We start from the raw sequence: 12,911 nt of genomic DNA on the forward strand, positions 1-12,911 counted from the left end.
AAAATAAGCATTTTCCAAAGCAAACTCTTTTAACGAGCAAAATTAATTTTTTTGAGTAATCATATTTCAAGTAACTCGATTAATCATCGTTTTGAGTAATCAAAACTTGCTCGAGTAATCGAATAATCGCACAGCCCTAATACGCATACATATCTACATATGTACAGATGTATGTATGGATGGTAATCATGAACCAACGACTACAGATCACCTAATCAGCCATCGTTGTATTTGTAATCGATTTTCAGAAAAAAGTTTTCGTAGCGTTTTTGACGTTTTTCGGTTTTGTTTACACCGTCTTCTACCTCTTCGTAGTGATTTTTTAGCGATTGAATGTGTTTTCTGCAGCGATTTTAATTATAAATTTTGGTTTATTACATATCTATGATATAAAATAAAGTGCTGTGTGATCGGAACAAGTTTGTGCGTATGTTTGGTTTGCCAAAAGGCGTAAATTTGCGTGAAAAGTGGGTGCACGTTTGTGGCCAGAACGTTGGCATTGAAAAATCGACCCGTGGTAATGATATGCGATTGTAAAACACTTTCAATCATGAAAACCATATTTTATGAACTTTTTTTTGCTAATTGTCATCAAGTTTCACTTTGTATATTTTATAATAAATACCAATTTAATCGCACTCAATCACCGCGCCTTTTTCGTTTTCTTTGTTTGTTTTCATTCTTATACTTTTTTCTTGCTTCTTTGATTAGGTGATCTTGTATTTTTGGTTCATGAATGGTAATCATATGTACATACATATATATAATCCCACTGTTTGAAAGACGCTTAAACATTCTTAATTTAATGCCCTCTTAGTACATATTGTATTAGTATGTAGATTGCAATGCTCGTATGTATATTGCAAATGGGTGAAAACTTGATTGCACAGATTCGCGGCACTTCAAACTACATAAATACCAGTGCAAAATGTTCACAGCCAAGGTCATTTTGGTTGGCGTCCACCCACAGGAAAAGTATGTATGTGGAAAGTAGGCAAAAACGAAAGTCTCAATATAGCGCAGAGAACAATCTCGTTAACCCGCCACCACTGTCACTGTTCGCGATATACCTTTGCTTTTTTAATAAAATAAATATTTTCTCACTCACACAATTACGCATGGGTGTACTCTCTCAAATGCCATATTTAGTTTTTCGTTCTGTTTTTATTGACTGTTTCTACTTTTTTTATTTTCATACACAAATACATACCGTCGTTTAAAGTACAAGACCGCGCAACGTCACTCTGCTGAACAGCGTAACTGACATTTGCTGCCAAAAATTGGATTTGCTCCCACCAGCTCTTGGCTCAATCCTTATCCATTGGTCCTGAAATATACTAGCCAGGCATGCGATTGCTTTATAAAAAAGAGAACCATTTGAAATGGGAGTGCGTTTACTCTCTAGAAAATAATTTATGCAACCTCACATACGCGGTTTTGTACGTTAAACGACGATATGTATGTATGTATGTGCGTGTGTCGGTAACATTTGGCATGTGCTTGCTATGGCGTCATTTGCAAGCTTAATTTTTGTAAAAAGCTATAGTGGTTTTTTCATTATTAAACTTTGGCAGGAAATAAACGTTTTGAGCTTTTGAAATTGTATTATAACAGGGTGGTGTGAAGCTTTTTAATTGATTTGCGAATTTATGTTGTTCGAAGCTTCGATTTCCGGCGGAAGTAATTTTTTTGCATGGTTTTCTTCTATTACATACATATTTAAACAAGTTATTAAAAAAATTATATATTTTTTTTTACAAAAATTTTACAAATTTAGTGTTTATGCCATTTTGATTCCACAACTTACGCAACCGTTGGTCGGCTTTAATAAATTTCAGCACTTCGTGCAGAGGCAGGCAGGCAGCAGACACTCTGAATTATTCTGCAGTAATGGTTTGCCCAGTGAATTTAGCCTCATCATTGCGAGGGCTGGGCAATCACACAAAGTATTCTACGGTCTCCTTTAATCCCGGTCCAGATAATTTCTTTTTTCTAATTTCATTTGGTGCATTCTTATTTTTTAATTTTTACAATTGATGCCTTCAGAGCCAGAGTAGCCTAAGTGACATTTAAAAAAAATTTGGTACAGCTAAAAATACATTTCTATAAAAAGTAGCATCAGTTAGCTGCAAATAACTTTGCAATAAAAGAACGTATTTATTATTTATAGATCCTTCTTTCTCATATTATTTTTAAAAAAATGTAGATAGGCCCATGTGGCTCTCATGGTCTCGATTCAGCTAACGTTTTAATTTGGCTATTAGACCACAAATTACATTCACATACCCAATACGCTCAACATTTCTAATAAACAAATAATCACTTCAAGATAAAGAATTTTCCGTTAAGTTGCAGAATACGAAATACTCAACGGCGGCACATATTGTGCCCACACCTTTGAGCCCCCTTTGCAGCCGCACCTAATTCGGTTTTTATTTCTTCTATTGTTGGCAATTGTAAATAATAGAATTAATTTACTCATTTGAAAACTGTGACTCAAGCGAAACATTATTACTAAATTTTTTAATGTCGAAATAAACGTAATTCAGAACACTTTTTGCTACGGGAACTCCTATTTTATACAATTCTACGCAACAGTATGAAATAACTCCAAACCTATAAATAGATAATTCAAAAAGAACTCAAGTGAAATGAAGCAACCTTTTTTTCAATGCTTTAGAAATATTTTAATATACATTGAAGACTTTTTTTCAGTTTTTTTTTTTGGCAAGCTCTTCTGGAATTCACACCTGTATAAAACCAGGGCTTCTATTTTAACCTGCAGAACATTATGTTTGTTACAGTGGCTCGTTCTTGATCGTAGTAACTAGATGACTAAGCAATTGCTTTTTCTTAAAATTTCACAGTTTTTACTTCAATTTTGTTTGAATAAATCGATTAAAAGGTTTGAAATTTTAAGCAAAAGCAATTGCTCATTTTTATTCATATGGCCTAAAGTATACATTATAACTAGATACATATAATATAAGCTGAAACCCGAGTTTAAATAGTAACGATATAAAAAAGTTAAATAAAAAATCTCTATAGAAATATCTTCTTTCCTATTCCGCTTCAAAACGAATTTTTAACTCTTGAATGATATTATTCTAGAATACAGTAACGCTATTTCCGCGTCTTGCCATCCATTTTAACAGGTTTCTTTATCAGCTTCACCAAACGAAATTCCAACATAGGTATATACACTGCCGGCAAAAAGTATTGACACAGCTGCTCTTTTACAATATGTGCAACAATTTTTATTGTAATATTTTTCTGGCAATTTTTTATAAAAATATGGTTCACTCCACAACAAAAAACATAAATTTATAATTTCTAAACTTTGTGCAAAACTTGCAAAACTGCAGCAAATTTTCAACAGTTTTATCAGTTTTTTTTTAGAATTTTTCTAAGTATTCAAATTGGTAGCTCATAAAATTCTAGTTTAAAAAATGAAAGTTTTTTTTTATGGAAGAGACTGCGGGGAAAAAAATTGCCAAAAATCAACGGTAATTCGTAGATAGTTAGAACTTCTACTTTATTAGACTACAAATTATTGGGTTACAAATCTGCATAGGTACTCAAGAAAATTTAAAAGAATCGGTTTAAAAAGTGGAAAATTTGCATGAAAATTTGCTGAATTTTCGCGAGTTTTGCACAAAGTTAAGAAATTATATTTTTATGTTTTTTGTTGTGGAATGAACCATATTTTTATAAAAAATTGACAGAAAAATATTACAATAAAAATTCTTGCATATGTATATTGTAAAAAAGCAGCTGTGCCAATATTTTTTGCCGGCAGTGTACATATGTACATAATTCTCACTTGATAAGAGATTCTGTTTTATGCTTTTTATGCATGAAATTCTACTCTTTCACAATCGCAAGAAGTAGCCGACAATTGCCCTCTTTAAATTAATATACTAAGTATACAAATTATATGCTATTTTAGTCAAATGCCTACGTGAGCAAGGCCTGCGTTTTCAAAATTTTTGCGCAGATTCACTAATTAGCAGCTAGCAAAAATAAACATTAACTGCAAATAAAATCATACTATAAAAATAAAAAATAAAATGTATGTCATTCTTGAGTCATACCAAGAAAACACGTCACGCCACAACACTCCACAGAAATGTTTAGTACCAATTACGAGTAAATATTTGCATTTCTACTTCGTCTTAGTTCTAAGCAAGTAACAACATACATATGGACTATGTTATATGTACATATGTAGTCCGCCACGGCAATGCTTTCGACCTATCGATGAGCAAGTACTAGTACAAGTGCTTTTATATTTTTACACTATTGTAATTGGTTAATAAAGTGATAATGCGTTCTTGCCACGCTGCTTAATTTTTATTATTTTTTTTTTCATTTGCGTTTTCGTTTCTACCGAAGAATGTTACCTTCTCATTGCCCTCTAAACACAAACACTAACAACCGGGCAATGAAAAGGCAACATATTTTGTAGAAACGAAAACGCCATAAGTTTCTTCGATTGCAGAGTGTTGCTTGTTGTCTATAACTACAAGTACATATGTATGTATGTTAGTTGTACAATATTTACGCCTAAGTGGATATAATTAAATTTATTTAACCCCTCCCCTTTACCGCTCAAAACGTTTTCAGTGAATTAAGTTGGGTAAAACTCGGTCAGCTGGTATTTCATAGTCCTCTTTCATTGCACTTTTTTGTACTTATTCGCCTTCCAGTGATCTTTATCGCTCCGTTAAAGTGTGATATTAACATATTCCAGCTAGTTGGTAGCTATAATCAATTGTTTATATTGGATATCTTATGGCGTTAGTTGAGTTGCAGTTGTAGTTGTACAACGACCATCCATGCCTCTTTGCTCTTTCCTAGACTGTGTTTTGAGAATTTTTTTATGGGCATACATATATACATACAGTGACGAACAAAAGTATTGGCACAGTGAATTTTTCGCAAAATATATGCAAAGTTTTATATTCTAATTTATTATCGAATTTTTTTTTAGAGAAATATAGTTCATACTACACCAAAAAACATTAATTCTCTAAACTTTGTGCAAAACTCAGGAAAATTTAATAAATACTAATTTTCAACTTTTTATTCAGATTTTTCATAAAATTTCTAAGTATGCAGTTTTATAGGCTATTCATTTTTAGTATAATAAAAAATTTTGAAGTTGCCAGAAAATCGATTTGTTTTTTTTTTTTACTTTTGTATGGAGCAAATGAGTAACACCTTCCACTAAAAAATCTGAATTTTAGAGATTTTATTTTTGTTTTTTGGTGTAGTATGAACTATAAATTGATAAAAATTTATCGAAAATAAATAAGAATAAAAAAACCTTGCATATATTGCCAAAAATTTACTGTGTCAATACTTTTGTTCGTCACTGTATGTATTTCCAGTTGTTGGGTCAACTTACGCGCTCATTCCCCCAGTGGCTCGCTGGCTTGTTGATCACGCTGCTTGCTCACTTGGAAGAGCTGTGGAACGTTGGATCGTTCCACCGCTTCGAACAAATGTATGCCGATTCGTTGGCTTTTTGTTTACTCGCTGAATCCCTAGTTTTTCTTTGTATTTGTTCGATAGGTGAGGTTTCCCGCACAGCTGGTTATGAGCACTGCTGCTCTTCAGAAACAAAAAGAAAAAAGTAAAAAGCGATAAGTAGGTAGACGCTAGCGACGCTGATCTGTTGGATCGCTATTGCAGCGAGTTACCATAGTCAGGCACTCGTAGTTTCCAGTGATGATTGCAAGCGTTTGGTTGAGTTGAGATGATCGCGTGTTAACTAACAAACTAACGATACGAAAAGGCAACACACCTAAATTGGCATTTTTTGCCCTTCCTGTGTTATTCGCTAAAAGTGCAGAAAAGGAAGTGTAGATTTGAATGGCAAGAAAAGAGAAAATATAAATTTACGTTTTAATTAAAGTGGTTTGAAGAGTTGTCGAAATTTGTGCAAAAATAGTAAGAAAGCACATTAAAGTGTCAATGAGAAAAATAAGAGTTATAACTAGTTTAAAGGCATGAAAACTGAAAAATTGTAAAAAAAAAGAAGCAATTGCACGCTAAAAGTTGCCAGCAGCAAAGAAATCTAAAATTTGCCTTTATTAATGCTAAATATTTTTTTTTTTTATTTGTATAAAAGTGGAACTCAGAAAAATAACAACACTTGAAACATGTATTCTCACCGGCACAAAATCCAGAATTTTCTGTAAATTTTTATGATTTCATAAGCTGTTGTTTTATGGAATGAATCATCCAATATTTTCTACCTGGTTCATAATTTGGGGCTGGGTTAAGTGTTTTATAGCCTTTTCAACAAATACACTGCGGAAAAACAACAAAATTGGTTTGAAATTTTTAATATTTTTCATTGTTTGTTCGCCTTGACGTTGTGTACACAACAAATGTACATTAGACTGCATCACCAAAAAAAAAAGTTGCCGTTTTCCGCCGGGATTACAAAACTTATTATATTTTAAGACGTCCACCAGAGTATTTCGGCAAAATATTAAGATTTACGTGAGCTGGACCAATTTGAAAATACCTCCAAAAATGGATTTTTTATGAATAAAAATAGTTTCTTAAGGAACTTTAAATAAAAAAAAATACCAACAGATGACAAAACAGATTAAGCTTGAAAAATCTGCATAAAAATATTTAAAAATCTTTTCAAGAGAATCTAATAATGCAAAAAAAATTCATTCAGGTCGCAATTTTTTTTCAAATAAGTACCAACACATTTTAATTCAACTTGGAATAAGACTCGTTCATCCTACCTTTCTCTTTCATCCTTTGAATTAGTTTATTAGCAAAGGAATAAAAAGGACGAGAAAATAGCTTGGTTCAGTTAATACCCAATTGTTTATTTAACCATTTTTTCATCGCAACTATAATTTATAGGTCCGCCAAAAACCCACAAAAACCCAGAAAACGGCAATGGGGCGACCAATACAAAATCGTCAGTATTAAAAAATGGTTAAATATTTAATTGGGTTTATTGAAAGTCTTCTGAATAGAATCAGAGTTTTCCAAAAAAAAAAAAAATTATCTAATTTCATTAATAAGATAAAGTAAATATTACAATATAGGTGTCAAACTGAAGAGGTTTAGGAAAGTTTACTGTCGAAAATAATTTTGAAGAGGGTTGCCACCTGTTTGAAAAATTTTATTGAACTAAATGAAGTATTACAATACGGGTAGCAAACAACACAAAAATACTTTTAAGGCGCAGTGTAGCACGCAAAAAATTAATAATACATTTAATTTAACTGACCTCGAAGTTAGTGTATATACATATGTATTAAAAAATAAATGCCAACGTGTCTGATGATGTCTTCAAATCTAAGTCCATAGCGACTATAAGCAAATGCAATTATAACCAAACCACGTTTAACACAACCTTAGCTCAAAACTGTTGGAAATCCATCATCGCAAAATAAACCACAACAAAAATAAAAAGCTTGTGAAAAATTAACTTGAAGAAGTGAAAGCAAAGTCAAGTCAACAAAATAAATAATACATAAATAGTAACTCAAAACTAATCGAAAAAAATATATATATAAAGTGTGTATCACAAAATGTTTCGTCGTCGCTCTGTCTTCGAAACACCACTGCGTCCACCACCTCCCGAGATACTTGTCAATCATCTGCCTGTGAACGATTACTGCACAACATCAAAAAAAAAGTCAGCTCTAATACGCGAAGCATTACAACAACGCGCCAAAGGTCGCTCGCTCAGCAATTCGCCAATAAATCGCAAGAAAAAATTTCATCTTTTACCCGTTTTAGTAGACGATGAAGCCGCCGAGTCGACGACTACTACAACGACGACGCTAGGCAGCGACTTGAATGCGTTAGCTGACAGTGACTATGATAATCATAGAAACGGCGGCACCTACGATGGCAATGACAACGACAACGGCGGTGACGCTGGAACCTACACAGCTGATACGGCAGATGGCGCGCGACATTCACGCAATCACGTCAGCCGTCGGGAGCATGCGCGAGTTCTGAATAGTTTGGGTACGACACGTTATAATCGTTTAGCCACAGCTTCACCCACAACAGCGGCAGGCATACAGCAAAGTGGACAGAGGCAGCAGCAGCCGCAACCACAACGAGCACAACAACAAACGTCATCACATTTACATCACCCACTTGTTAGGGATAGACGAGAATCGATTGCTACAAGTCGACCCTCGGTCAATGCAGAACGCTCACCTGTGCGGGAATGCATACTTGTGCGACGACGCAGTGATTTCACCGATCGGGAATACCAAGAATATTTGCGACAATGTGAAAAACAGGAATACGAGCAGCAATACCCCGAGCAATATCCACAAAAGCAAACTCATTTGCATCCGCACTACAACACCGGAAAGCAAGTAAGTTGCCGACGTGTGTGTCGGTCGTTGTGGGCTGTCGCGCATAGACAGCTCATCCGTAAGTCTTCTATGCAGTTATGGCGCGGCGCGTGCGTGCCTTGTCTCTTGCCCAGCCAATTTCCGCATACAATTTGTCAACTTGTTCAGTGTTTATAAAGCCAGCTGAACTCGTTTGCTTTCCTTTGTACCAGCGACATTAGCTACCCTGTGGGGAAAATCTCTAGCTATGAACTGGGGCGCTTCTAGTACATTTAGACCCAGTACTGGTTCGCGATAAATCTCTTTTGCATGCAAGCAACTGGCGAATTTAACATGGCGATGTCCTAGGAAGTGTCAATTGCCCCCCGCTGCATCCCTTTTTCGATAGTTCCGAACTAGTCCTAAATTCTATAGTTCCGAACCAGTTCTAAAATCGACAGACGAAAGAAAAAAGTATCATGATTTTTGAATCTTTTCGGTGTGCGATTTTTCATTATTTTCAAAGAAACGTTTTTTCAATTTGAAATTTAATTTGTTTGAATGATTGTAAGAAATGTACGTTTACTTACCTTACTGTAGCTGACTTTGCAGAGGTGCTCGCTGTTATTGGTTAGATTCCAGATGGCCCCAAGATGTTAATATGTTAACACAAAGCTTTGTTTTGTATTACCAAACTATGAAATAGCATCTGCGAAGCACAGAATAGAAGCGTATTTGAACGAAAAAGCCGCCGAACACATATATATGTAAAGTAAACAAGCCCCCCGCTGTATCCCTTATTCGATAGTTCTGAAATAGTTATAAATTCGACAGATAGGATCTAGTTCGTTCTGCATCCCTTTTTCTATAGTTCCGAACCATTTCTAAATTCGTCACTTTAGATATAGATTTGAAGTGAAAAAAACTGAAAACATTAGTTTCTTAAAAGTACCACTTTTCGCCGATTTTGGCCTGGTGGGGATCTAGTTCCTATCGGCTAGTTCCTTTTTGGGGATAAAGACCTAGTACGGAACTAGAAATTTGATTCACTAGTCCGCGGTTTCCCTGCAGGGTACATACACATGTATGTATGTATTTGCTTAGTTGTTAACAGGTTTTTTTCGCTGCATGTTTCTACGTAATCGTTGTTTTTTTTTTAATTTATTCAACTTGTCTCAAACGCTTTACTCGAATCTATCTACAAGTACAAATACCATGTTCACCGACTTGTCGCTATGCCCTTTTTGGTGACTTTTATACCCCCACTCACCTTTCGCTTCACGTCATTTCGCGCTTTATTGTGGCTCATTGTGTACTAGTTATTCCGGTCATGTGTACACAAGTAATTATCTCTAGGAAAACAACAAATAACAACAACATGTGTACCACGCACATGCATGCATTACAAAGTACATAGTTACTGCATACGAAGTTAGCAATACCTGTATAATCATTATCTGCTCTCTCACATGAGTTTTCACAATATCTCGTGAACTAAGGCAATTTGCTACTTTGCATCATATCAATGTCAGCTTCAATTTGTTATTTCTGAAAGTTACTACGTTGGTAGTATGTCGTCATAAATTAGAAGAGATTCACATTTTTTTCTTTGTCACATGGGAAATATTACCTGTAACGAACATATGTATGTACATACACACCTACAGATATTTGTAGCTTTTAATTGAGCTTGATGATGACACTTAGGAATCCCCCATATATTTATGTAGTTTATTTGTTATTTATTAAATACTTATGACTCAGTTTTCTTCTCTGTGTCTATAATTATACCTTGGTTTTGTGGTGCCAAAAATGGAAATTAATTAATTCTGCCAGGTTACGTAAAAGCTATTTTCTATTAGTTTATTACACTGTGCGACAATAAATCTTACAGGCCAAAAACTCAATATACTCGCGAAACTCGCGAAACTCGGGGCCAAATACAAGAAAAATGCGTTTTTAGTTGTTCTCTCTGACGTCAGGATTTTGTAAAGAATTCTGAAATTTCAAATTTTAAAGAAAAACAAATGGTTATTAAATACAAGAGAAAATCCTCTAAAATCTAAATCTGGTGGCGCTTAAGGAATAAGTCGTGAAAAGGTCCCTTTAAATCTTTATCATGGGACATCCTTGAAAATTTGCATTATTAATTTTCTCTAAAATACATGTTAAAGACTAATATATACACGATTAATCCTCGAATTTTATCCATCTAACTTGATTAGCTTAAAAAAATGAACATAATTAAGGGGCTTTTTCAATATCTTTTCATCCTTTTGACCCAAAAAATTTGATTTTTTTTTCGAAAATCCGCAAAATCTTGTATTTCATTTTATTAATAGCTAGCAAATACCCGCGTGCTTCACTGCGCCTAAAAGCAGTGTTGGCACTAATCGATTGATTTTTTAATCAATTAGTTAATTCGATTAATTAATTCGATTGATTAATTTTAATCTGATTAAACAGTTAATCGTAACCACGATTACAAAAATTAATTTTTAATCATTAACCCTTAATTTGATTAAGTATATTTTGTGATTAATTAATTAATGCTGGAATTTTACTGTGCACACAAGGCCAGTTAATCGGGTATGGCAAAGTCTGTTCAAAGTCTAAGCAATTTGGTGTACATTTTTGAATTCGGACAAACTAGACAACTTAATAAGATTTTTTTTTAAATTGGATTAATGGTTAATGATTAAAATCAATTAATCGTAATCACAACCGAGGATTAACGATTAAAAAAATTTAATCATTAATCGTATGGATAATTACGATTAATTAATTTTAATCGTTAATCGCGATTAACATTTTAATCATTAATTTTTAATCGTTAATCAGATTAACATTTTGCCAACACTGCTTAACAGTATTTGTATGCTGTTTGATACCTGGATTGTATATTTCACCTATTTTATCAATTTAATTGAATGCAATTTTTCAAACGGTTGGCAACCCTCCTCAAACATATTTGCGGCAGTAACTTTCGTCTCTTCATTTTGATACCAATATTGCAATATGCAATTTATCTTATCAAATAAAAAACGGGTTGTAAAATTATAACTGTCGCACAGTTTTTTTTTATAAAAAAAACTTTTCGCAAAATCTATAAAGGACCCTTTTTTTCTTCAAAAAAACCCTATGCGACGGTTATTACTTTACACCCTGTACATATATATGTTACATATATGTATTTCCTTAAAAATTAAATTCACCTAACAATAAAAAAACGATGTCTTTTATCATCCAAATGGCCTTATTGTATTTCAAAATATAGAGCACATTTATCACTCTTCTCTACAGCTTTTTCGTATTGAATCACATTTTTTATTTATTTTTTTTTTTTTGAGCTGAGGTACCCTAATGTATGCATTTCCTAACTAAAAAAATAATATAAATAATCTTCGCCATATTACCACCATATGAAAGTAAAACATAAAAATAAAATGGATTTTAAATGCTTTATAAATAAAAATGTCACTTAGTAAAGAATTGTAAATTTACTTTTTCATGATATAATACTATGAGTATAATTTTTCACTCAAAGCAACTTATCGTATTTTCTTTTTCTTTCAGTTGCCAGTCGCTGATCCGTTCCTAGAAAAAGTGAACCTATCGGATTTTGGTAAGTCGCACATAAATGCAAATACATATCGACAAATAATAAATACATTGTATATTTACGAGCTTTTCGGCAATACAGTGTTTGTGAAATATCTCACAACTGTAGTTTAATTTGGAAATAAGAGAGCAAAACTCATAAAAGGAAATTAGCACATAAGTGCAAATGCAGAAGCAGCAAAAATAAAAATTAAAACGACCAGTCTATCATTAGTAAATACAATGTAGGAAATAGGTTGTCAGTGCTTAATTTACAAAAAAAAATTATGATTTTTTTTACAAATATATAAGTAGATATTTATTGTGTTTTTTTTTTGTATTTCTTATACACACTTAACGCTGGCAAATTGTCAGCACACCGAGGGGCGGCACACTTCTTGAAGTGTTACTTATGTGTAGTTTTTTCTTGTATGTATAAATTGTTATTTATGCATTTTTAAGTATTATTTATATCCAAACTAAATACATTAATACATATTTTGTCGGTATAGCTATAACAAATGAGCCGGCAAGTTGCCGTTGGTCGGCCTTCTTGCGCTCCTTGCGGTGTCTGACACTCACACGCCAGCTTATCGGCAGACATTAATCTGCCTGCCAGACAGAACGTGGCATTTTCTATGCCTGAAATATTTCAATAATTTCATTTTAAATTTAATATTTATCTGAGAATCAGTAAAATATAAACGAAGGTCAGTTCTTGTTGCTATTTGCTTAAAATACGCAAAGAAAAAACTTTTCTAAAAACATTTGAAGTAGATATGAATATAAATTTAGTTTTGCTTTCGCATAGCGTAAATACAAAGTATTGGCAGAAATTATTAAAACATTTTAATTTCGCATTTTTTCAGTGTCTATAGATCATAGAAGATAATTTTTTAAATTTTTTGTGGATTTTTATTTTTTACTAGCTATTTAGGCGTGTATAGACGTAGAAATTTTTTTATTTTTTTTTTT

General features: G+C 33.2%; 1 protein-coding gene across 1 annotated transcript in view; it reads left to right on the forward strand.

Annotated features, from left to right (window-relative positions):
- Positions 1-12,911, forward strand: part of LOC118742948 — a gene marked incomplete in the record, with an annotated part of 403,480 nt that overhangs the window by 353,585 nt on the left and 36,984 nt on the right. Inside the window, 1 exon segment of the mRNA XM_036475384.1 lies at positions 11,913-11,961. Within this exon segment, the coding sequence (XP_036331277.1) occupies positions 11,913-11,961 (49 nt within the window).

This window comes from Rhagoletis pomonella, unplaced genomic scaffold (assembly GCF_013731165.1).
Source record: "Rhagoletis pomonella isolate Grant_MI unplaced genomic scaffold, Rhpom_1.0 Rhpom_scaffold_00001, whole genome shotgun sequence".
In the NCBI taxonomy this organism is placed as follows: domain Eukaryota; kingdom Metazoa; phylum Arthropoda; class Insecta; order Diptera; family Tephritidae; genus Rhagoletis; species Rhagoletis pomonella.